This window comes from Sinocyclocheilus grahami, unplaced genomic scaffold, assembly GCF_001515645.1.
Source record: "Sinocyclocheilus grahami isolate Dianchi unplaced genomic scaffold, SAMN03320097.WGS_v1.1 scaffold570.1, whole genome shotgun sequence".
Taxonomy (NCBI): domain Eukaryota; kingdom Metazoa; phylum Chordata; class Actinopteri; order Cypriniformes; family Cyprinidae; genus Sinocyclocheilus; species Sinocyclocheilus grahami.
The window spans coordinates 403,438-430,323 of record NW_015505749.1 but is presented as its reverse complement, the minus strand read 5'-3'; the positions used below and the strand labels follow the sequence as shown (position 1 = coordinate 430,323).

The window sequence follows — 26,886 nt, the reverse complement described above, 5'->3', positions numbered from 1 at the left end:
CTTTTCCCCACAATTACCTGAAGGTAAAACATTAAATTGTGTTTTCGTTTTTTGAAACCTCTTGCCAGCTCTGAGACACTTTGCTTGCTTTTCTTAGCAAAATTCAGTCACAATTAATTTTGCATTTCTGTAGTACTTTTGCTACTATGTTCACAAGCACCTATTTGGTTTTTAAAGTTGTTCCATTGTGTTCAGCATTAAGAATGATTAAATGGGATATATGCAACATTTGTAGTCAAATTAAATGGTTTGGTTCAACATACCTGTTGATCAAAAAATGCCTTTAGATATTTTTTATGTAGTTAACACTTGTAACACTTTTGGCTCAACACTTATTTGAAAATCTAATTGTCCTCATTTTTTTGGTAATTGATCAACCTTGCCTGACCTTTGCATCTGCAAGGAAGCATAATATGTATTCTGTGTAAGGAGAAATGACGATTCGTTTCAGATGGGGTGTAGGCCTACTTATTTATGCTAAAGTCACACAAGCCACTGCTAAATGATATCATTTCTAAAACTTCTGGAACAAATGTAGTTATTTTCATAATGTATCAGCATTCCTGAGGAAGAGTTATTTGTTAGTTTATTTGGTGTGTGTGATATTTTTAATTGTTAGCTTTTGTAAGTCTTTGAATGTTGCATTACATCTTACTGTTTTTCCAGCATCATACACCATTAGTATGAAATGTTTAAATCGAGACAACACAAGAAGCATTCAGTTTCAACTGAGTTTGCTATGTCAGTAAATGGCATTTAATGTACAGCATTTTGCAAGCCATCATGGCATAATGTTCTTTATTTTAAATATGTATTTGATTTTTGTCATATGATTTATCATATAAGGTTTATAGCAGGTGTTAACAGTGATTAACAAGCATTAATTGTGAAGGGCAGGGTCGGGTGGGGATGCTATAAACCATTTAAACTCATTTGATTAGTGAGAATATAACCACCTCGCCCATCGTTTGTCAATCACAGAGTCACACCCCCCACCACACAACACACTACACCACATCAATCATTTATGACTCCACACAGCCCAGCGGGTATGGCGGGGGGCCAAGTACCACCGACTTCACGTGCTTTCTTATACCCAGAGGTATTCACATAAAACCGAGGCACAACGGAGCGAAGAGAAGCAGTCTCCCACCAAGAAACGTGTCCGCGAGGAGAACAGAGCACGAGAGACAGGTGCAAAACAAAACAAAAAAATCTAAATATTGAGAAAACCGCCCTTAAAGTTGTCCAAATTAAGTCCTTAGCAATGCATATTACTAATCAAAAATTAAGTTTGGATAAATTTACGGTAAGAAAAAAATATCTAGGATTTCTTCATGGAACATGATCTTTACTTAATATCCTAATAATTTTTGGCATGATAGAAAATTCGATAATTTAGACCCATACAATGTATTGTTGGCTATTACTACAAATATACCCATGCTATATCTGATAACTATTTTGGTTTTGTGATCCAGGGTCACGTGGCAGCGGAGAATAGCTAGGCTTACAGTATTTACAGAATGTGCTCATGTAGGCTGGTGTAAGAGCGGAGTATGTCCAGTAGGCGGCAGTAAATCGACTCTGTTCCATCTGCTTCTGCTTCACTCGGAGAAGAAGGAGGAGATTCAAAAGACAGCTGCTGGGACAGCGATAAAGTTTTCAGCATGTAGGTATCACAGATAAGAACTCGTCTAAGAACTTACAAACTAAATCCCAAATAAAGTGCATGTGTGTCTTACACGTAGCTGAACGGGAATCGTAATTGCTGGCTGTGTTTGTTCTTTTATCTGATCACTTCTCTGACTTGCGGTGTGTCGCGGCATGCTGTTATTATTGTTTTAAACATACAAATCTGTAGTAATTCGTTTTATAAACACGATATGATAGTTCATAAGCCATTACTATATTTAGAAATGATGAATTAGACTCTGTTTAGTACCCTTTAGAGAGTGGCGTGGCCTTTAGCGAATGAATGGCTGAAACATTTGAGTTGTACTCGAGCCAGAGAAAATGTGTATTTCTGTGATCAGTCTGAATGAAACAAATGTATCACAAAATTCAACTTAAATCCAGAGCTCAACTGATCTGAAAAAACAAAGGCCATTAAATCCATTAATTCCATGAAGTTAAATGACAGTACTTTGAATAGCTGTAATGTGTCTCTCCATATTAGGGCCTGCAAACATTTATATCGCATTCGCAACCTTCACAAAAACCCACACACTTCCCATCAGCATTTCATACTTGGCTTGGTAAAGTCATGAAAGCCGTTTCCTCTCATCACTGATCGAGAACCAGCCTTTCCACACCAAAATAGCAGTACTTAATATAAGTGAATGGGCTATACTGAACCCAGGCCAGTGTTAAAGGAAGCTTGCAAAGAGAACACTTAAAAGGCTCTTGTTTCCTGATTTTGACCCTTAGTTGCACATGACACACAATTTTGAAACATTAACTGGCAGTTCTGTCTCTGAGCGCTGCAGGTGAGGCTGGTTATTTTATTTGCAATTTTTTTTTGTATTTACAGTTTGGTAGATTTGTGTTTTTTATTTATAACGGGTTATGGTTTATGTTGGCACACTAAATCTGGGTTTGCATCCTTTAGTCCAGCCATGGTTCTGTGTTTGATTTTTATCAAGGAAACTATCATTAATTTACATGTTATGTTTATGCATTTAGCAAATCCTTTTATTTAAAGTGATTTACAAAAGAGAAAGCCAACAATATTCAGTTCATATTCATATTCAGGGTTTATTAGAAAACTGTATTAGAAAGCAAGCTAGACAAGTGGAGAAACGCATGTTATTTTTATATGTGTGGTTCTGTTCATAATTAAAGTGTCTTAACCAGTGATAAATCACTATACTGATAACCTTGTTCACTTGGTCAACTACCATTGCTTCCTTTTGTGTACTAATCTATCGACATTCTTGTGAATTGCAAAATGAAATATAAAGTATTGTGTAAAATGAAAGTTTGTTTCAGCAATTTTCTGTGGATCTTGTTTGCAGTCTTTAACACCTGTATTAAATTTTATTTAAGCATATTGGCCATTGCCCATCTTGCTCATTGGAAAAAAAACATATCAGATGACTACTAGACTTAAAGGGATATTTCAACCAAAACTTACAATTCTGTCATTATTTACCCACCCTCATGTGATTCCAAACCTGTGTGACTTACTTTCTCCTGTGGGACATAAAAGAAGATATTTCGCTAAATATTTCAGAGTTGTTTCCCATACAATGTATACATTCCATACAAAATATGTTCTTTTAAGTTTTACAGAAGAAAAAGGCATATAGGCTTGAAGCAACATGAGGGTGATTATTTGATGATGGATTTTGTTTATCTCTTTAAGGTTCGTGCTCCATTCACTTGCATTCACATACACGGGACAAGCGAAGTAAATGCAAAGATGTTTTAAGCTAGAGAGTGACTAAACATGTCTAAACTGAACTTATGTTTTTTGTTTTATATTTATGTCTTCGGTCATCTTATTTTCTAAACTACATTTCACATTAGCATGAAGTCCATGTGTTATAGCAGGAATCACACATTCACACCACAGCTTCCTCTGCTATTTTAACTTCAACAGATAAAACAATGTTTTATATATTATATGTGCTATGAGAAGAAAAAGTACTCACGAAATAGGCTGTTGCTGTATTTTTTTTGCATGTGTTTGTTGCTTCTGTGGTGTGAATTACTTACAATTTCAGTCTACCTTTTTATTAATCTAGCTTTTGGTTGTGAAAATGACACGTGGAAGTGATGGTGACACAAACTGTTGGGTGTTGAAAACAAGTGATAGTTTTTGCAGCACATTTTCAGAAGTAGGCTGACTGGAAAAAATTAGTAATTTTTTAAAGAATTCAACTGGATACTCCACTTCTGTTCTGCATGGCTCTAAAGGGAAGAAAATGTTCATTTTTATTAGTCATTTAAAAGGAAAATTCTGTCATGATTTACTCACTCACACATTGTTCCAAACCTGTATAAAGTTTATTCTGTAGAATACAAAAGAAGTAACTTGAAAAATGTTTTAAAAAAAAATTCAGTACAATGAAAGTCAATGGGGTCCAAAACAACGTTTTATTATATTCAAAAAATATCTTCGGCCCTGCACTGTATCTCACAAATGATTTTTAAGGTCTACTACACAATTTTTTGGGGTAACAATGAACAGACCATTATTTATTGAGTGCATACATAAAAATTCATTTTCAAAACTGTGTTCTTTCCTTAGTGCAGTGAGAGATTTTCTCTGTTTTGTTGTTAGATTAACAAATTACAGGCAGCAGGAATTTTAGACTGCTGTCACTTTAAGAGCTCCCCAGAACCAATATACTATTCTCAGCTGTTTGCTTTCACTTAAGACCTAAATTACTGTGTTTAGGAGGATACTTGCAAAGACAGCATTTGATACATACAAGTGTGTGTATTTAACCTTTTCAAGGCCTATAAAGCGGCAAAATAACTACGTTCAATAGTCTTCACGTGCACGTGCCTCTGTGACAGCACTCAGAAACAGTCTCAGAGACAGCGTGCGCATATAGCGAAATGAAAAAATATTCTCTTTCGCTGCTAATTGCCTTTCAACGGCTTAGAATCACTTGTTTTTAAACCGCAATGCTAAGAAACATGTGCAAACAATATGTTTTCGTGAGCACGTAGCACAGCAACGTCACGTGAGTGTGTAACCACGATAGAGACGCTAGTCCAAAATCTCTACCAGTTGACAAATTTCTACCGGTTAATCATGTCTACTGGTATATTGCCTGCTCCTAGTGACTAGGCAACCATAGGTTTATCTCAAACCAGTTTTAGAACACAGGACATCCCCTCAACTCCCCCAGTATAAACCGAATAATGGGAAATTTACATAGGAAACTAAAAAGTACACTTATTTCTACATTATTTGCTTTTTTAAATCAAACATGAATGACACTAATTTGTGTGTGTATTTCATAGGCATGCTTCTGAGATCCTCTATTCCCCATCCAATCCTCATCTTAGCCCTGTCAGTCATTTTGTCTCCTATCAACCCTGTTCAGAATATGGTTGAGGGGGTGGAGTCTGTCATCGGGAGGCGTGGCTTTTCAGTGATCTGGAATATACCTACAGCTCGGTGTCAGCGTCAATATGGAGTCTCCCTGCCGCTGCGCCAGTTCAACATCATTCATAACTCACAGCAGAGATTTCAGGGTCAAAATATGAGCATATTTTATCAGCGCCGTCTGGGTCTTTACCCCTACATCAACCGTCAGGGCTCAAAGGTCAACGGTGGCCTGCCTCAACAAGGATCCCTGATGGCTCACCTCTCATTGGCTGAGGCGCAGATCAATGAAGTGTTGATACACACATTCAGTGGATTAGCCGTGCTGGATTGGGAAGCATGGCAGCCCATATGGATGTGGAACTTCGGGACAAGAATTGTATATAGGAAAATTTCCAAAAAGCTGGTTAGGTGGAAACATCCAGATATGTCAGAGGAGGAAGTGAAATCCAAGGCGAAGTCAGAGTTTGAATTTGGAGCAAGATTGTTTATGGAAGAGACCCTTCGCCTTGGTGTTCGCCTCTGCCCAGAGGGATTATGGGGGTTTTATGGGTTTCCCAGTTGCTATAACAATCATGGCCAAGGACAGAGCGGATACACGGGGCAGTGCCACAGTGGAACAGAGATTCTGAATGACGGACTGGCATTTCTATGGCAACACTCTACGGCCTTGTATCCCAGCATTTATTTGTGGCGTAAGCTGGCCGGACACGCACATGCTCAACTCATGGTGAGACACCGTGTACTTGAGGCCCTCCGAGTGGCATCCCAGCATTCACCTGGCACTGAAGAACTTCCTGTATTTCCCTATGCCAGAGTGGCGTTCACACACACATTGGCATTTCTGAACCAGGTACCCCTTGACAATTTCCACATGGTGTTTTTTACATCGTGTTTGTTCTGAGTTCCAGGCTTATCATGCATTAGTGGGCTCTTCACCTCCACCCAGAATAGATCTTGAAAGAGGAGGGGTTTAGTTCTGAGCTTGTGCCCAGTATGTTACCTCATCTTCATCTTTAAGCAGATGGTTCTCCTTTAGTTCAAATTTCTAAATTTTTATACTGTAAATTATAATGTTGTAATACATAAATTCAACAGCATCATTTAAAGTAATTTGAGAAAAATGCAGTGTTATTTATTTATTTAAAATTAAAATTTTTGGACCATTATAATTCTGGTAATCAGCCACAACATTAAAATGATCAGTTATCAGTAATGACCAGAATATAATATCAGTGAATCCCTTCTGACCAGTGTTATTTTATGTACTTTTATAGTTTATATTAATATTTTGAATTAGCTTTTATTTTATTTTTTCATTTTAATTTTAGTTTAATATTTAGTTATTTTATTATGTTATCATTTTTTAAATGTCATTTTTATTGGTTTATATTTCCAAATAAGTTTTTACAAAGTTTTAAATCATTTTTATTTCAGTCTTTATTTCAGTTTTAGTCATTTTTGTACTTCAAATTAAGTTTATTTCAGTTAGTTGGCAAGGCAACATTTCTAATTTTTAAGTTTTCATCTGATATTCATATTATTTTATTTCCTTTTAATTTTAATTAAGAAAATGTTTTTTAATAGTTTTAGTTTTATTTCTGTAATTTGAGCAAACTCATTCCACAGTTGCCAAGGCAACATTTCTAATTTTCTTTTAGTTTAAGTTCTTCATCTAATATTTGTATTTGATATTAACAACAGTAGCCTCTGACCTTCAGAAACATTCAGATACTTTAATCGATTATGTTTCAAGCTTAGAGTGTCTTAATTCAGGCTGATCTGACTTTTAAAACTTCATTCTTCTGTGAAACTGTATCATAATGTATGTGTATCTTTTCAGACGGATTTGGAGCACACACTAGGTGAGAGTGCTGCTTTAGGGGCCGCTGGAGTTGTGTTATGGGGCGAGCTGAGTTTTGCAAAGTCTAAGGTCAGTATAGGCCTAACTGTATGTGAGGATTTATAGTCTGGATTTACCTTTGTGTGATAACCTAATGCTCTCGATAAGTCTAAACACTGTCAGTACACAAACTTAAAATGCATAATATTCAATATTAGACTTAAGCACATATCTTGTTACTCATTGCTGCAGCTATAATATATATTTCCGTCTTTCTTCAGCGGCAGTGTGTTCTCCTGCGTGATTACATCAGCTCAGTATTAGGAGAGTATGTCGCCGCCCTGCAGGCCGGTGTGAGGAACTGCAGTATAAGAATGTGTAACAACCAGGGACGCTGCGCTCGACGGGACCCTCACTCAGGTTACATGATCCCTCTACATGGTACCCATGAAGATCTTCCTCTCAATGACATGAGGTCAAAGTTCAAGTGTGTCTGTTATGAAGGATGGAGAGGAGAACACTGCGAGCAAAGAATCTCCTAAGAACAGATGCGCTTTTCTGATTTACATTTATTTTCACTGTGGGGATTTATAAAACATCTTTTGTTGAAAAAGTTGTAAACTATTAACCAAACCAACCAGCTACTTACTGTGTTGGTATGGCGAATCACAACATTACATATTTTGAAAATCGGACAAAGACCAGAGCTCAAGAGTGTACAAAATAAAGAGTGTATCCAAGTGTAAGTGTATGAAGACTGTTATTTAATTCGCATTGCTTTATGGGAGTGGATGAGCACTAAAGAAGTCTTTTATCATGATTGGCTTTTGATTCTCTGATTGGTGGAGATTTCTTTGCAGAATCATGAGTAATGTCATTTTCCTGATGAGAAAATGAATAGGATTTTTACTTCCAGAACCAGGCTGTTGCAATATAACCCCACAGTGGCGAAAGTAAAGTAATTTCAGGAATCTAGTTGTTATATTTTTAATGAAAGTTTACGAAGACATTTTCTTTTTTAAAATTTGGAATAATGTGCACATGTAAATCTTTCACAATAAAACCAGGACCCCACAAAATGTAAGAACATTTTCATTTATTTTTATTCTTATTTTAAAATTCCTTTTTTCTTATTAAATAGAATGTTAGTCTATATAATTATTTACAATCATTCAGCAATCACTCAAAAAAAGCTCACCATAGTGAATGTTCTTGCTCATTCAAATTTTTTTATCACAATTGAATGTTTGTTGGAGTGATAACAATGAATTAAAATATAATAACAGGTATGATTATTCACATTCTTTCCATATTTCTTAGTGTTGTTTTGTATTATCATTTGCTTTAGTGAAACTAATATAGCAAGTTGCCAAATAGTGTGTAACCATATAAGTGTAGAAAAAATACTGGTGAAAAGTCCATTACTTAATACATTATTTTCCATTTACACTGCATGCACAAACATCAGGAGGCTAAGTGAATGTTTTTGAGCAGGATATTGGATTCCACCGAAGCGATAGAAGCCTTTAAGACATAGAATCACACGTGTTGAAGTGAAGAATCGGTGCTCTTCTCTCAGTGTTGTCACAGTGCAGTAATGTTTTTCCTGTGGGTCTGTGTTGAAATATTTTTGTTATGGCCGTTGCTCTGTGAGGTTGATGTGCAGCTTTTGCAGCTCTTGTAAGAGTTGGGAAATTTCTTCAGCGGTTTCCTTTTTCTGTTTAACCGTCTCCAAAAGTGTGTGGAGAGCACTGCTCTGCTGGACTGGAGGGTTGATAACAGAAAACACGTTATTTGATAAAACAACAATTCAGCAGGCCCTCTAAAAAAGCTCTGTCGACAGCATCAGTGGAATAATGATGATTACCACAGCAAGTGGAAACAATAGCGACAACAAAAACTGCAGTTAAAGTAAGGCATAGAAACGTATTCCAGCTTTAAAAACGACAATTTAGACAACTTGACAGCTTAGACAACCTTACGGAGGCCCTATGTTAGTTTGGCGACAAGGATGCAAAGTTTCTCCGCAGGACACTCTTGCATGGGAACACCAAATTAACACTAAATTTTGTTGGGGGACTGCTTTGCAAGAGAACATCTGGGAATGTGATACTTTTGCAAGAGAACGCAAAAACATTGAAATCAAGATTTGAAGCCAATTGTATTGAAGCCAAAACATTTCTTTCAGTTTAGCCTTAAAACATTAATTTCATAATTTCAGCTTTAGCAAACAGATTGTCTCACCTAAAAAACTGAAGATAAGAATGAGAGTAAGGAGGAACGCAATAATGGCTGCACATGCTAAAAAATAGTGCCGCCTAGTGGAAGTGCATATGTCATTCAGTCTGCTCACACAGGGCCTTCTCACTGGTTGACCTGTTTGATAGACAACTCCTCGATCTTGCATCTGAAGAGTCCCATTGGAGGTAGGAGGTGGTGGAGCACCTGCCAGTGAGAAGTGGGTTTGAGTGCTATAGAAACCAATGAGGATTTTAAAGTCATACATACAGTCTCTGACATGATGAAATACCTTTGCTGTGCTGTTCAGTGTGTGTGCGGTGCAAGTCATTGATGGAGTCGACGGAATGGAGCTCGATCTCTGTCAGGTCACGCTCACTGACACGAACAAACACTGGAGGAGGAGAAGGAGTGGACTTCATGATCACTCCCTCCACTGACAAACAGACAGAGAATGCAAACCTGAGTCAAAGATTCAAAAATTATTAAAATCAATATTTACTCATCCTCAAGTTGTTTTAAACCCTTATGACACTCTGTCTTCCAAAAAATACAAAAGAAGAAATTTTGCACTGATCTCACTTTTCCATGCAATTGCAATGAATGGAGACCAGAGCGTTTAAGCTTCAAAAAAGATCAAAAGCACCATGAACGCGGTCCATACAGCTTCTGAACTATATTGCAATTTATAAAACCATATGATAACTTCATGTGAGAAACAGACTGAAATTTAAGTTATCCAGTAAATGTAATTCCATGGGACAGAGCAAGGAAAACAGTCTTCAGATTTTCACATTTTGTGTTTCCATTAAGAAAGTCAGTCCTACGGTTTTTAGATGAAATGAGTGGGAATAAATTATGCCAGTATTATAAGTTTGAGTGAACTATTCCTCAAAAAAAAAAAAGAGCTAAAGACATTTAGATATGTGAATAACTATTCCCATCCCTTAATGACTGGATGCTAAATTAAAGACAAAACCATAGCATTTTACGGTTAAAGCACAGCTTTATTTGTTAAATATGTGCATAATAAGTGTGAGGCTACACTCTTCAAAATAAAGGTGCTTCACGATGCCTTAGAAGAACCTTTTTGTCTAAATGGTTCCATAAAGAACCTTTAACATCTGAAGAACCTTTCTGTTTCACAAAAGGCTCTTTGTGGCGAAAGAAGGTTCTTCAGATTATAAAAAGGTAAGAAAGAGATGGTTCTTTTAAGAACCTTTGACTGAATGGTTCTTTGTGGAACCAAAAATGGTTCTTCTATGGCATCGCTTGAAGAACCTTTTGAAGCACCTTTATTTTTAAGAGTGTATATTGCTGTTGCTTTTGAACAGCTATATTTATCTCAAACATTATTGAAAACCAGTTGAAGTCTGGAAACAGCAGTGATGTTAAATGTCCAATGTTTGATATTAAATAAACATGGACATTTGTTTGGTTGGTTGGTACTGTTCACCACCAAAAAACTCTTTTCAGCCCCTTACATGTCTCAGATGTAGACAGTGAACAGCGCACTTCATGGATCAAACATCTCCCGTTTAACAACAGAAAAAACCTGAAACCATGTGATTAGTCTCAGATGAATTTTGGCTGAATAGATTGAAGTGAAATCAGAAGCAGGTGATCTCATATCAACAGTTTGATGTCTCTACTATGGCCCAAATACACACAAACTAAACTGAAAAGGATTTCTTAGTGACTAACTGTTGATGCCTGTGCCCGTGTATAGGTTACTTACCCTCAGATTGTTTTCATCAAACGCTAGTAGACGTCTGTGCGTCGTTGTGTTGTTGACAAACACTCGAGAAAACGCAGTGAAACCGCTGTGATCTGAACGGTCTGAAGCGATCTGTGTCCGTCTCGTCCGCCTGGCTCCTCTACCCCTAAACACTGCTCAAAATCCCCAGACCCAAAATAGCTGCTGCCTCATGGACGAGAAGAACGCTTATTTATAGATTTGGGGCCAAACAATCATTCAGTTACATGCAGACTTTGTGTATATTGTGATACAGGTATTAAAACTTTTATATCGGAAGAAAATGGCTTAATATGCAGCTTAATAGGAGGAATGTGTTCTTATATCCATTATTTCTTAACTTGTCTTGGGGTAATATAAAGACTACGACTTAAAATGTGTACTATTTCTAACAAACTAAGCGACTTTGTTTTGTAAGCTAGCTAGCGTTGGGAACTGGGGCCAGGTTCTTTGTCAGATCACGCGTGTGATCGAATCCTGAGCGAATGACTCGTATGAGTCGGTTCCTTTAGGTGGATCAAAACTGCACGCATTGCACGACCAGCGGAGTCCGACTCTCGAGCGAACGAAGGATGTTTCAGACCGAACGCGAAAACGAGGCTCTTATGACGAATCACAACGAAAAATGAACAAAGTGTTACTACCGTATAATCCGAAAATTAAATGAGTGTATACTGATCTGATATTTACTTGTTATATTAAATGACTAGTTAAAGATTATGATTTTTGTTGTTGTGATCATTTTTTTTATGAAAGAATTCAAAATATCGTTTTTTTTGTTTGTTTAGTTAGTGCTATATAATATAAGGACCAAGTATTGGTAGATATATTAAAATGTCTAATGCAAACACACCTTTTGTTCTTATTGGCTCTTTTCTGTTGAAATATATCATATTATTTGTAAACCGACTACTGGAGGCAGTAAATGATAAAGTTTGAGTTTGATAGCTTTTATTAATTACACTGCATTCAAAATACACATTTTTATAAAAATCTAAATGTATTGTGAATGGAAGTCACATTTGGATAAAAGCGTCTGCCAAATGTATAAATGGAAAAAAATTTCTACCCAAATATATGCGCCATCGTTTATCGCAAAGAAGAGTCATTTGAAGTGGCTGCGGGGAGTTGCTCGACAGCACGTGTGCGTTAGGAATTTCAACTACATTTCCCAGGATTCCCTGAAGTTACGCTCCTTGTTTTGCAGGGAAAGCAGAATTAGTCTAGGGCACTCTCTCTCTCTTCACAAACACTAAAGGAGGAATCATGGATGATCTGATTGTGACCAAGACAGATCAGGGTTACGTGTATGTTGTCTCCAATGCTGGTTGTGCGGACAAAGACTCTGCTCGTATGCAGGCCAGTAACAGTTTATGATCATTAAACATATTCATTTACTTGATTCTGATTGATCAGGGATTCAAATATTTTTGGGGAAATATTTGACACCACAAGGGGGCGTCAAAATACCTTAACATTTTTCATTTCCAGTTTTTTTAAAATAATACTATTGTGTGAAAATCTGTTTTTTTTTTAATGCAGTCAGTCTGTTAATCATTTTTATTTGTATATATTTATTTGCTTACACATGTGTTTGTTCAAATGTATGTGTGTTTGTTTGTAGGCCAGACTTCAGGAGTTTAAAGCAGCAGGTCATGATGTAGATTTGGAGTTCATGGAAGAAAGTCTCATTGCTCTGCAGGGTAAGTCATGGGTCTGTGGTATACTTGCATGGTTATACTGCCCACATTCCTGCTTTATATTTTTCTAATACATTGGTGTGTGTGTTATTTAAATGCATTATGTACATTTTTGGGGCATTCGTTTCGGCAATAATTATATGTATATTCATGTTGTATGCAGGTCCATCAATGGCCCAGGTTCTGCAGAAAGGTGTGGGTGATGACCTCAGGAAGCTGACCTTTATGACCAGTGTTTTGACCCCAGTGTTTGGCATCCAGGGCTGCAGGGTCACACGCTGCGGATATACAGGGGAGGATGGAGTTGAGGTGTGTGATCTCCATCTGACTGTATGACAACTATACTGAAATTATTTACTATTATTCAAAAGTTTGAGGTTTTTAAATTAATACTTGTATTTAACAAGGATGCACTCAATTGGTCAAAAGTGTCAGTAAAGACAATGTTACAAAAGATTTCTATTTCAAATAAATGTTGTTTGTTTAAAGTTTCTATTCATCAAAGTAAACAATATATCATGGTTTCTACAAAAATATTAGCTCAACTGTTTTAACAGTGATAATAAAAGTACATGTTTCTTGAGCCCCCAAATCAACATATTAGAATGATTTCTGACAGATAATGTGACACTGAAGACTGGAGTAATGGCTGCTAAAAATTCAGCTTTACAGTCACAGGAATAATTAGAAAAGTTACTTTAAATTGCAATAATAGTTCACAATATTACTGTTTTTACTGTATTTTGATCAAATAAATGAAGCCTTGGTGATTATAAGAGACTAGTTTTGAAAGCTTTCTTTTTGAGAGGTTGTTTTGTGTGTGTGTGTGTGTGTGTGGTTGTAATGAGGCATGTCTGTAATATTTATGCTGTTGTATTTACATATGATTTATTCAGATCTCAGTACCAAGTGGAGAAGTTGTTTTACTGACTGAAAAGTTGTTAGCTGATAGTGAGGTGAAACTCGCTGGTCTCGGTGCCAGAGACAGTCTGAGGCTGGAGGCAGGACTTTGTCTCTACGGCAATGACATTGATGAGACCACCACACCTGTGGAAGCAAGTCTTGTTTGGACTATAGGTGCGTCGACACTTTTATTATCACTTCCCATGCATATATATTGAATGCTAATGTATTTGTGTGTGTTTTAAGGTAAGCGTCGTCGACAGGCACAAGATTTCCCTGGTGCTGACATCATTGTTCCTCAAATAAAGGCAAAGACTCAGAGAAAGAGAGTGGGACTGATCTCCACTGGACCACCTGTCAGACAGCACACACCAATCCTGTCATCTGAAGGCAGGGTTATAGGTAACAAACGGATTTGTGTTTAACAGAATAGTTCAAAATCATTGTTTATTCACCCTCATGTCATTCCAAACTCTATCTGGTCTACTTAATTTAAGGGGAGGTCACCAGTGGATGCCCCTCCCCCTGCCTCAAACAAAATGTTGCCATGGGCTACGTTGAAGCTGGCTTCAGTAAAGTGGGCACATCAATCCAGGTGGAAGTGAGGAAGAAAGCAGTGCCAGCAGTGGTCAGCAAGATGCCATTCGTGCCCACCAAGTACTACATGGGCCAGTAGACCTACTGATCATAAAAGCGTCTGTATTTATGAGAGGGTCTGTCGTAGATCTGTCTGGTCTTATTTAGCAGTGGAGATCACTGCCACTGGATTCCCGCTGGAATGGAGACCAACATTAGAGATTATGTAAAGCCTGAGAGACATGTCAACATCGAGCATTCCATAATGCAAACACAAATGCAAACTTTAAACACAAACATAATTTACTTCCATTTAAATTACATTCCAGGACATTCTGTTATAATTGCACAACATTTTGGCCACTTCACTAGAAATTCAAATCAAATGGAATTTCAGGACATTGTTTCTGTGTGTGTGTGTGTGTCTAACATAGAGCACTTAAAATGTTAGTTTGAGTTTGGGAAGGTGACATCTGTTTTAAAGACTACTGACTAGGATTCCTTTTTTCCTAAGTTTGCCACATATATGGTTCATTTTATGCCGGTGTACTGTTTTAGTGTCATAACTTTATGATGTACGATGATAAAATAATTAACAAAGCTAATCTGAATGAAATAAACTGTATTAGAAAAGTGCCTAATTTCTCAGGAGTAGGTTGTCATGCGGTAGTATTGTTAATATAATTAACTTTAGACCACATCACTGTGAAGTCTTTCTGTCCGAAAGAACATTTCCATTTATGCTTCTTTTTGGGATGTGATTAAATAATTACATTTATTCTATATAATTTTATAAACTTTTACTTGATTGGTTGTTCTTTTAAAGTATATACACTTTTACATTAGCAGTCAACAATTTGGTATGGTTTGTGTTTGTACTGTGGGCTGTGATTTTAAGTAAATTCTTTAACTTAAAGGTGCAATAGGTGATTGTCTTCAGAAACATTTTTTGTTATGCTGGTTGAAAGTCTCTTCACATCCCGATTGCAATCATTAAGTTAAGTGGTCTAAATGTATTTGTTAAATAAATGTATATTATTAAATCTGTATTTATATAATCTGTGGAAGGCATAGGACCAAGAAATGTTCGTCCAATCAAAACGCTCGGTCCGAGTGTTTTAATTGGCTTTCACACCTGCCTGTCAAGGTATGTATTAGCATACCTCTGCGCACCCGGTTCGCGCAGACAGGATACGTCATCGCAGTGTAGAGTAGCGCTTGTTGTTTGTCATTTCTCCGATCACAAATGCAGACATGGTTTAATGTTAACGCAACGCGTAAAAAGACAGTATAAGTCATTATAATCCGTAATTATGTCCCCACTGGATGCAACAAATGCCTGGTTTATAATGAGTTATCACAATATGGTAAGGCATCACAATAATTTAAGGGGCAATTTCCGTCACGCGCTTGAGAATTCGGCCAATCACAAGGTACTGGATAGCTGGCCAATCAGAGCACACCTGGCTTTTCAGACCGATGAGCTTTGTAAAAATCGGCCTGTTTCAGAAAGGCGGGGCATAGAGGAGCAACAATAATGTACAGTATGTGGAAAATAATGTTTTTTTTTAACCTTAAACTGCATAAACACATTTAATTACACCAAATACACAAAATAATGTTCTTTTTAGCAGCATCATATGACCCCTTTAACACACCCGATTCAGATAACCAGCTCCTTAGAAGTGTGCATGATTTTAATATGTTGGTATTAATTCAGTGTTAATAATGCTAACACTTGAACTTAAAATATTTTCAACCGAAACTGACATGGTTTCTAGAGAGCAAAAGGTTTTGTGAAAAAGGGAAGACTTTAAAATAAAATCTGTAAAATTAACTGTTAGAGGGATTTGATGATCACTAGTCTAGGGATTGTACGACATTGTTGTCATCGTTCAGGCTGTATTTCAGCCTTAATGTACGGGTTTTTAAACAAAGCAGCTGATATTTGCCATTGCGACAGATAGAATCTAGTGGACTGCCGAGTCGCTTTCACCCCAAAATGGCGGAAGCGCAGGGCTGCTGCTGGGCGCCGCTGTTGCAATGGAACGTTCTATGGAGTTTCGTCTCTTGGTCTTCTATACTCTTTGGTGCTATCAGGCTAAAGTTAGCATTTTCCAAGATCTCCTACTCCACCTTTAAGTAGAAAATTTTAGATTTTGACTATATTTGCAGAGTGAATTTGGCTATTAATAAGCGTTACGGTTTGCGTGTTAAGTTTTTTGGTGAGTAGTAATAGTTGGTTAGTTAATAAATACTAAAATAAGTATTGTTATAGTGAATAATTAACTTGTTAAAGAGTGAATGGGTTTTATGACCGGTGTTGATAAACCTGACGACCACATGTATCACCGTCTCACTCAATGAGAAATACTAGCAACATAAAACCATAAAAGTCGCGGTATAATGACAGTTCTGTTTAGCGTCCTTGTTGTTTTCACACAGAAAAGTTTATAAAGCTGTAACTTTTGTTAGCAGACCGTGCAATCCAAACATTTCTGAATTGCTGATCATTGTGGGAATTGAAGTTCTCAATTTTACGTCTCGCTGAGGCCCTCAGGTGGAATCATACAGCAAACTACATTACCCATAGTTCTCTGCTTCTGTGTGAGCCGTAGAGGAGGAGCGTGCCGGGTGTGCAAGCCGTTACAGATGGGAAGATGGTGGAATCTGGAGCAGCAACGTGCACGATACTCCGTCCCAAACATTTTCAAAAACAGTTACCATCACAACCTGGCATTAGATATCGGTTACCTGGGGACAACCATAGATAGTAAATACTAAAACTGAACTCTAAGTATTTTGATTTCGGTGCAAGGCGCACCTTTCATTGGTGGTGCCTAAAGCGTGGGGCCAAACGGCACAGATCATAGTATTTTGATACTCTAGGAAGGATCTCTCGGCTGGGATTGTTGATAAACTGTTGACTGTCTACACATTCTTGTTCTGTATAATCTGTTTCTTTTGGGCTTCGGTGTTTTGGAGCGGCTGTCAGAATGCCACGAAGCAAAAAGGGGAAACGCGGTGGGAGCAGTTCGAGTAAGGGTGAGTTTAACGCCTCCTACTGTCACAGACTATATAAACATGGTCACGCGACAAAATATCACCAAGCAATAGTCTTGTCTTTTATTCCAGCTAACGTTACATATCCTTTAGAACAAGATCAGTGTACTTGCATAATTGCGAATAATTGATTTCCTGGAAACTACTTAAAACTATTGTTTTTAAATAGTTGGTAAAGTATTTTATTGTTAGCGTAAACCTCACTATATTCTGGCATATTTATGCTTAAACAATAAAATAAAGTAACATTTTAAAATACGAATACATGCCATTGTTTGGGTGACACATTTTTGACCAGCTGGACACTTGTGCGCCTTTATTTATTTGCTTTACGATTTCAAGCAAAAAGATAGAAATTATGCATTACAGCATTGATTTGGTCTTGCTGATGTGGCTGCAACCATTTCATCACCATTTACAGTTAACCTAATTTCAAGCGCCAGTCATCTAAAAACTTGAATGCATAATAAGCAAAATATTTAACTGATTATTTTAGAAACTGTTTGCCCTTTGCATTAGCAGTAAGGGTAGAAGCAAAGTGATTGACTGTCAGGGTTATTCAGTCTGCAGCATAAAAGGAGAATCTCACGCCTGCTCGTGTATATTTAGCCCAAGTGTCACGGTCACGGAGTCGCGAAAACCGGGCCTTCCCGGACTACTCACGCGAGCTGTAAGATTAGATAAGTTATTAAACTTTCAACTATTTGTCTCAATACGAAGACTGGATTTCCGTTTAAAGAAGAAACAGTTTTTGATCAGTTCACTTCTGGCGCAGAGTCGCGTCACGTGCGCGTGTAGCGCCAGGCAAACCAGATCTAGGGCTTGATGATACTCACCCGGTAAATGCAAGCGTGACAAAAACGGGTCTCTTTTGTGATAGGACAGACTGTGGCGAGTGCTGGAGAGTAATTTCTCTGAATGACTGTCAAATCTTCTTAATGAACTTATGTGTGAATGTCATGCTCAAAACAAACTGAAAAAAAAGTTAAAGGCACGATATGTAAGATATTTCTATTAAAATGTCCAAAAAACACTAGAACATTGTTATATATTTTGCTCATTTGTATAATTGCATTATCCCAAATGTTTCGAAGAATGTTTAATTTGGAGCAGTTCGAGTAAGGGTGAGTTTAACGCCTCCTACTGTCACAGACTATATAAACATGGTCACGCGACAAAATATCACCAAGCAATAGTCTTGTCTTTTATTCCAGCTAACGTTACATATCCTTTAGAACAAGATCAGTGTACTTGCATAATTGCGAATAATTGATTTCCTGGAAAACTACTTAAAACTATTGTTTTTAAATAGTTGGTAAAGTATTTTATTGTTAGCGTAAACCTCACTATATTCTGGCATATTTATGCTTAAACAATAAAATAAAGTAACATTTTAAAATACGAATACATGCCATTGTTTGGGTGACACATTTTTGACCAGCTGGACACTTGTGCGCCTTTATTTATTTGCTTTACGATTTCAAGCAAAAAGATAGAAATTATGCATTACAGCATTGATTTGGTCTTGCTGATGTGGCTGCAACCATTTCATCACCATTTACAGTTAACCTAATTTCAAGCGCCAGTCATCTAAAAACTTGAATGCATAATAAGCAAAATATTTAACTGATTATTTTAGAAACTGTTTGCCCTTTGCATTAGCAGTAAGGGTAGAAGCAAAGTGATTGACTGTCAGGGTTATTCAGTCTGCAGCATAAAAGGAGAATCTCACGCCTGCTCGTGTATATTTAGCCCAAGTGTCACGGTCACGGAGTCGCGAAAACCGGGCCTTCCCGGACTACTCACGCGAGCTGTAAGATTAGATAAGTTATTAAACTTTCAACTATTTGTCTCAATACGAAGACTGGATTTCCGTTTAAAGAAGAAACAGTTTTTGATCAGTTCACTTCTGGCGCAGAGTCGCGTCACGTGCGCGTGTAGCGCCAGGCAAACCAGATCTAGGGCTTGATGATACTCACCCGGTAAATGCAAGCGTGACAAAAACGGGTCTCTTTTGTGATAGGACAGACTGTGGCGAGTGCTGGAGAGTAATTTCTCTGAATGACTGTCAAATCTTCTTAATGAACTTATGTGTGAATGTCATGCTCAAAACAAACTGAAAAAAAAGTTAAAGGCACGATATGTAAGATATTTCTATTAAAATGTCCAAAAAACACTAGAACATTGTTATATATTTTGCTCATTTGTATAATTGCATTATCCCAAATGTTTCGAAGAATGTTTAATTTCAGAGAAATAAGCAATTTTAACTAGTGACACAGACCGTGTCCATAGGCCCTGTCCCAAATGGAACACTTCATATGCACTTGTGGTCTTACGGACTTACAATGGCTGCCGCGTGTCTGTTAAGTCCACGAGACCGTAGGGTGTCCCATTTGTAATTTTAGCGTACAGAAGGGTGCTCACAAGCGGCCGTTATGCGCCCTCGATTCACACTTCTGCTGAGCCGTAAATTACGTGATATTAGTTTGAACGTCTCCCACTGTGCTGATAAAGTACCAAATACTTATGAGTAGCGATATTGAATATTTGATGCCAACAGATTTACCAAGCTGTCATTCAAACAGTATATATACAAATTAAAAATAAAGAGAGAACACGCCTAAGCTGGATATAGGTTAACGTTACAGCAGTCGGCTCTTTTAACACAGACTTTTAAGAAGGGATGGATGTTTGCTTCAAGTGATAGGCCAGGTAAGTGAAATTATATCATCTTGCTGTATGTGTGTCGGCTTTTTTTAACGTTTTCTGACTAAAAGCAACCAAAAAGCCATTTTAAAGTGGTTAAGCAAATAATAATAATAATAATAATAATAATCGGCAGGGATCCCCAGACCAATAAAATTACTGTGCCTCCTCTATTTTAAAACCCACGAGCCGCCACTGCTCGCGAGCGCCCCCTTTGCAGTGGATATGTGCCCTCGATCCGCACTTCTGCTGAGCCCGCACTGGGGCGAGCTCCACAGCAGACTTCTACCCGACAGTCAAACTGACATTACGTCACGAAAGTGCGGACTCGGAGGAAGACCGCAAGGGTTTAGGGTGCCATTTTGGACAGGGCCTACGCTAAAATGACAAATGGGACACCCTACGGTTTCGTGGACTTAACCGACACGCAGCGGCCATTGTAAGTCCGTAAGAACATATTATGAATGCATTAGTGAGAGCGATTGCGTGTGTGAATTAATTCTACCTGGCAGCGTTTCTCTACTAGTAGTGAAGCTGTGGGATTTAGTTAAGAAATATATGCTTGAACTTTTCAGTTTCTAAGCTTTTTTTATTGAGAAATCACAGAACAGTGTTGACAATACATTTCCGTGCTGAATTATTCTGTGCGCGCACGATCTGCGCGTGATGTACGAGCTACTGTCTGTAATGTGTGTTACAGTGAAGCAGCGCATTAGATTAGAACGGCGATTAACTTGCATGTACAATAAGTGGTTTAAAACGTGCATTCTCCCGTTCAATTTCGAGCATCCAGTAATATAATCACACATGTCTTGTGGAGCGCTTTTAGAGTATGCATTTATTTGTCATTTTAACTGTTTGGAAACGGAGCGTAAATGTGAAAGTCCTTTAAAGATTTCTTATCCTGTTGTGCCCTCTATAGGACCAGTAACTAGTCGACGTCAAGCTTAAAGCGTCATGGCAGAGCGTTGAAGTCGATTATTCGGTGCAACCCCTACTAGTATGATAAAACAGCGCTGCTTTACCACACATACTCACGACCGGAAGGAGCGGAAGCAGTCAACTGTGGCATAATAAAAGCTCCGCTGCATTCGAGCCGTACGTGTCGCGCTCGTTCAGCGGCCTCGTTTCGCTTCGACGGCTTTCAATTTGTCTATTAATAAGCGTTACGGTTTGCGTGTTAAGTTTTTTGGTGAGTAGTAATAGTTGGTTAGTTAATAAATACTAAAATAAGTATTGTTATAGTGAATAATTAACTTGTTAAAGAGTGAATGGGTTTTATGACCGGTGTTGATAAACCTGACGACCACATGTATCACCGTCTCACTCAATGAGAAATACTAGCAACATAAAACCATAAAAGTCGCGGTATAATGACAGTTCTGTTTAGCGTCCTTGTTGTTTTCACACAGAAAAGTTTATAAAGCTGTAACTTTTGTTAGCAGACCGTGCAATCCAAACATTTCTGAATTGCTGATCATTGTGGGAATTGAAGTTCTCAATTTTACGTCTCGCTGAGGCCCTCAGGTGGAATCATACAGCAAACTACATTACCCATAGTTCTCTGCTTCTGTGTGAGCCGTAGAGGAGGAGCGTGCCGGGTGTGCAAGCCGTTACAGATGGGAAGATGGTGGAATCTGGAGCAGCAACGTGCACGATACTCCGTCCCAAACATTTTCAAAAACAGTTACCATCACAACCTGGCATTAGATATCGGTTACCTGGGGACAACCATAGATAGTAAATACTAAAACTGAACTCTAAGTATTTTGATTTCGGTGCAAGGCGCACCTTTCATTGGTGGTGCCTAAAGCGTGGGGCCAAACGGCACAGATCATAGTATTTTGATACTCTAGGAAGGATCTCTCGGCTGGGATTGTTGATAAACTGTTGACTGTCTACACATTCTTGTTCTGTATAATCTGTTTCTTTTGGGCTTCGGTGTTTTGGAGCGGCTGTCAGAATGCCACGAAGCAAAAAGGGGAAACGCGGTGGGAGCAGTTCGAGTAAGGGTGAGTTTAACGCCTCCTACTGTCACAGACTATATAAACATGGTCACGCGACAAAATATCACCAAGCAATAGTCTTGTCTTTTATTCCAGCTAACGTTACATATCCTTTAGAACAAGATCAGTGTACTTGCATAATTGCGAATAATTGATTTCCTGGAAAACTACTTAAAACTATTGTTTTTAAATAGTTGGTAAAGTATTTTATTGTTAGCGTAAACCTCACTATATTCTGGCATATTTATGCTTAAACAATAAAATAAAGTAACATTTTAAAATACGAATACATGCCATTGTTTGGGTGACACATTTTTGACCAGCTGGACACTTGTGCGCCTTTATTTATTTGCTTTACGATTTCAAGCAAAAAGATAGAAATTATGCATTACAGCATTGATTTGGTCTTGCTGATGTGGCTGCAACCATTTCATCACCATTTACAGTTAACCTAATTTCAAGCGCCAGTCATCTAAAAACTTGAATGCATAATAAGCAAAATATTTAACTGATTATTTTAGAAACTGTTTGCCCTTTGCATTAGCAGTAAGGGTAGAAGCAAAGTGATTGACTGTCAGGGTTATTCAGTCTGCAGCATAAAAGGAGAATCTCACGCCTGCTCGTGTATATTTAGCCCAAGTGTCACGGTCACGGAGTCGCGAAAACCGGGCCTTCCCGGACTACTCACGCGAGCTGTAAGATTAGATAAGTTATTAAACTTTCAACTATTTGTCTCAATACGAAGACTGGATTTCCGTTTAAAGAAGAAACAGTTTTTGATCAGTTCACTTCTGGCGCAGAGTCGCGTCACGTGCGCGTGTAGCGCCAGGCAAACCAGATCTAGGGCTTGATGATACTCACCCGGTAAATGCAAGCGTGACAAAAACGGGTCTCTTTTGTGATAGGACAGACTGTGGCGAGTGCTGGAGAGTAATTTCTCTGAATGACTGTCAAATCTTCTTAATGAACTTATGTGTGAATGTCATGCTCAAAACAAACTGAAAAAAAAGTTAAAGGCACGATATGTAAGATATTTCTATTAAAATGTCCAAAAAACACTAGAACATTGTTATATATTTTGCTCATTTGTATAATTGCATTATCCCAAATGTTTCGAAGAATGTTTAATTTCAGAGAAATAAGCAATTTTAACTAGTGACACAGACCGTGTCCATAGGCCCTGTCCCAAATGGAACACTTCATATGCACTTGTGGTCTTACGGACTTACAATGGCTGCCGCGTGTCTGTTAAGTCCACGAGACCGTAGGGTGTCCCATTTGTAATTTTAGCGTACAGAAGGGTGCTCACAAGCGGCCGTTATGCGCCCTCGATTCACACTTCTGCTGAGCCCGCACTGGGGCGAGCTCCACAGCAGACTTCTACCCGACAGTCAAACTGACATTACGTCACGAAAGTGCGGACTCGGAGGAAGACCGCAAGGGTTTAGGGTGCCATTTTGGACAGGGCCTACGCTAAAATGACAAATGGGACACCCTACGGTTTCGTGGACTTAACCGACACGCAGCGGCCATTGTAAGTCCGTAAGACCGCAAGTGCACATGAAGTGTTCCATTTGGGACAGGGCCATAGTGTCATTGTGTCGCCTGCCAATGACGTCATACACCCTCGATTTCCGGTTTTGTTTTGTAGAAAACATGGAAACACCAAAGACGCTTTAAAATGTTATGTGTTTTATTAGACAGGTGACGACCGCACAGAGTAGCATTATAACAGAACTTTCGAATGTATCTAGTATGTAGGGGTAGAACGACTTCTGATTTTTTTTTAAGGTCAACATTTATGTGATGAAAGTCGAGTCGAAGTTGATTAGTCGCTGATGACGTCATTAATGAACAAATAAGTCTGGAGCTGTGACAAACACATTGTGTACAACTATGGCATATGACACAGCGCTGCCCACATGGCTATTGCTCCTGTAACAGCTCATTTTTATCAGTTCTTTTGTCTTTGGGTCATTATATTTCTCACAGATTTCTGCTCGTTCTAAATCAGATACAGATAAAGTAGCACAGTAAAGCAGCACATATTATGAATGCATTAGTGAGAGCGATTGCGTGTGTGAATTAATTCTACCTGGCAGCGTTTCTCTACTAGTAGTGAAGCTGTGGGATTTAGTTAAGAAATATATGCTTGAACTTTTCAGTTTCTAAGCTTTTTTTATTGAGAAATCACAGAACAGTGTTGACAATACATTTCCGTGCTGAATTATTCTGTGCGCGCACGATCTGCGCGTGATGTACGAGCTACTGTCTGTAATGTGTGTTACAGTGAAGCAGCGCATTAGATTAGAACGGCGATTAACTTGCATGTACAATAAGTGGTTTAAAACGTGCATTCTCCCGTTCAATTTCGAGCATCCAGTAATATAATCACACATGTCTTGTGGAGTGCTTTTAGAGTATGCATTTATTTGTCATTTTAACTGTTTGGAAACGGAGCGTAAATGTGAAAGTCCTTTAAAGATTTCTTATCCTGTTGTGCCCTCTATAGGACCAGTAACTAGTCGACGTCAAGCTTAAAGCGTCATGGCAGAGCGTTGAAGTCGATTATTCGGTGCAACCCCTACTAGTATGATAAAACAGCGCTGCTTTACCACACATACTCACGACCGGAAGGAGCGGAAGCAGTCAACTGTGGCATAATAAAAGCTCCGCTGCATTCGAGCCGTACGTGTCGCGCTCGTTCAGCGGCCTCGTTTCGCTTCGACGGCTTTCAGCCTCACCCTGCTTCTTTCTACTACGTTAATAAATCATTAACTCATCCATGAACATGATGTCTGCCCGAGTCCCGTCGGATATCATCGGCTGTGGAGATGAAGACGACAACTCCCATGATTCCACACTCAGTCACGGCATCATCAAACTACGTCTGTTTCTTTGTTTGTTTTGAATACGTGCCCTCTAGCGGCGAAAACATACATATTGTGCCTTTAAACCAGCCTACGATGGTTTGCTGGTCTTAACTGGTTTCACAGCTGCGCTGGTGGACATGGAGAATTCTCATTCTGACAAGTTGAAAAATGGACTGCTCCTGACTAAAAGCAGACCTTTGTGACCAGATTAGGAGACCAAAACTCAGTTTTCTTTTTTAAGCAGGGTTGCAATTTTGAAAGAGTAATTTGAGACAACTTCAGAGTGCATGAGTAACATTTCTTGTCAGCTGGCCTTGTCCTACAGTTAAATGTTTGAAATGTCAGATTGATCTGATATAAGACCTGATTTAATCTGTCTCTTCCTCCTGTTCACTGTGAGCAGGCTCACTTCGACAGGAACTGCTTCAGCTGCAGTTGTCAAAGACTGCCCTGTCACGTGCAGGTAGCGTAACCTGATCCTGATTGTGACCTCATGCCTCTCACCCCCATTAATGTTTAATGAACTGCATGTGAATATCCATTCATGTGTATTTGTTTACATCATCTCTCATTTGTCTAATGCCTTTTAATGACTTGAGAACCAAAATGCCCCAGAAGCATCTATTACTTCTGCTTTCTTGTGAAAGCCAACTTCTAGATCAGTGTTTCCTAACTTTTTTTTTTACATCCACAGCCCCATCAGTAAAGGTCAACTACCTCTTCATTGGTACCAAACCATAAATGTGTTCCTTTTAACTAGGGCTGTCGCGATTCGTCAATTTGATTTGACTATTCGATTTTTAAAAATCCTCGACTAACCGGCAAAATACCGGAAGTGGCGCATTTCACGGACGAGAATCCATAGAACACATTATTAGACTGTTTTCCAAGGCTGCATGGTATATTAAACCCATTTAAAAATCATTATTAAGCATAGTTGTGAATTCACAAATGCTATGATTTAATTAAATAATTATATGCGATGCAGTTCTAGTACAGTATATGCGCTTTAATTATTTATATGCGTGTAGATTTAGTACATGCATCACACAGCGGCTCCCTTCACAGTAGTTCCACAGGAACTGTTATCATTTACATGTGTGTGGAGCGGCTCAAACGCTATCTCTGCATGTTGTTGCGAGTTTGGGTTTATTATAATGTTCATCTGGGAACGCAACGTGCGCCATTTCATCAGATTTGTAAGATAAATCATTTATAAATCTACGCAAACTCCGGAGAATACATCGCGGTTTCAAAATAAGTGCTCAAACCCTCACTCTGAGTTTACACGTTTTGATGTCCACATATTCATTTAATTACAGTGGCTATAGCACTTCTGTCCTAAAGAAATGGGTAAATTAAAGATTAAGTGGACATTTAAATGAAATGGTGCTTGGTCAATATTAAACAAGTATAAGATCGCACAGCAATGTGTAAAAACAATCATCAGGCTGTTGGTGCCCTCTGCAGGCCTTTGTTGTAATGCGTAATGTACATTAGCTCTATTGTTTATAATACTATTATATATATTTATAATACTAATATTATGTATTTTAACAATTTTGTTCAATACAACCGTATTATTTCTTGCTTTTAATCATTTATTTGAACTAATTATTATTGCCTCATTGCTATTATATATGTATTTTAAGTAATTTTAAAGACTATTGTTAACTTGCATCTATTTTTATTACCACAAAAAAATTTATTAAAATTATAAGGGCCCTATGAAATCCGTTTTATTTCCAAATTCAGTTTTTTTTCCCCATTTTCATTTTTCTATACTCTGTTTTAATGGTTAAATTAAATTGTATTAATCAAAAAGCCTGTCTAATTAATTGAGTTTTACAGTTTTATCTTTACCAAATTCTGTTTTCCATTATTTTCTGGATTCCATTTTAATGGTTCCATTAAATTGTGATAGTCAAAAGCATCTCCAATTAATTGATTTTATAAAAATAAAATAAAGTTTTCTTTTTTTTTCAGAAATACTGCACATTTACATTTTTCTCCTAAATAAATTCTGGTAAATAACATTTCTGGTAAATACTAAATATGTTTTTTTTTATTATAATTTTATTATTAGTAGACTAGAACACGTGGATATGTTGTCATTCTTACACCATAATACTGAACTTTGATTTACTGAACTTT

The 26,886-nt window shown here is 37.9% G+C and overlaps 3 protein-coding genes across 6 annotated transcripts in view; all 3 read left to right on the top strand.

The window, feature by feature from the left end:
- The first annotated feature begins 959 nt into the window (after positions 1-959).
- Positions 960-7,978, top strand: LOC107556495 (hyaluronidase-3-like). 3 transcript variants are annotated; one of them, XM_016239630.1, is made up of 5 exons: positions 960-1,194; positions 1,482-1,672; positions 4,981-5,918; positions 6,909-6,998; positions 7,190-7,978. In XM_016239630.1, exons 3-5 carry the CDS (start codon positions 4,983-4,985, stop codon positions 7,448-7,450), a joined length of 1,287 nt encoding a protein of 428 aa, XP_016095116.1. In that variant the 5' UTR covers positions 960-1,194; positions 1,482-1,672; positions 4,981-4,982; the 3' UTR covers positions 7,451-7,978. The 3 variants fall into 3 exon arrangements, with proteins under 3 accessions (XP_016095116.1, XP_016095115.1, XP_016095114.1); XM_016239629.1 differs by having other exon boundaries at positions 1,482-2,489; XM_016239628.1 differs by lacking the exons at positions 960-1,194; positions 1,482-1,672 and having other exon boundaries at positions 4,947-5,918.
- A 3,975-nt stretch (positions 7,979-11,953) lies between these two features.
- On the top strand, positions 11,954-14,838 carry LOC107556472 (aminomethyltransferase, mitochondrial-like). Its single transcript, XM_016239599.1, has 7 exons — positions 11,954-12,046; positions 12,130-12,261; positions 12,527-12,605; positions 12,766-12,911; positions 13,499-13,679; positions 13,752-13,907; positions 14,003-14,838. The coding sequence occupies exons 1-7, from the start codon at positions 11,954-11,956 to the stop codon at positions 14,179-14,181; spliced, it is 966 nt and encodes a 321-aa protein (XP_016095085.1). The 3' UTR covers positions 14,182-14,838.
- A 6,574-nt stretch (positions 14,839-21,412) lies between these two features.
- The window catches only part of LOC107556493 (interferon-related developmental regulator 2-like), an 18,169-nt gene continuing 12,695 nt past the window's right edge, over positions 21,413-26,886 (top strand). The window contains exons 1-2 of one of the 2 annotated variants that reach the window (XM_016239625.1): positions 21,413-21,865; positions 25,136-25,195. In XM_016239625.1, coding sequence (XP_016095111.1) covers positions 21,817-21,865; positions 25,136-25,195 — 109 coding nt within the window. In that variant the 5' untranslated portion in view covers positions 21,413-21,816. The remainder of the gene's footprint in view (positions 21,866-25,135; positions 25,196-26,886) is intronic. The other variant, XM_016239626.1, reaches the window with a different exon arrangement.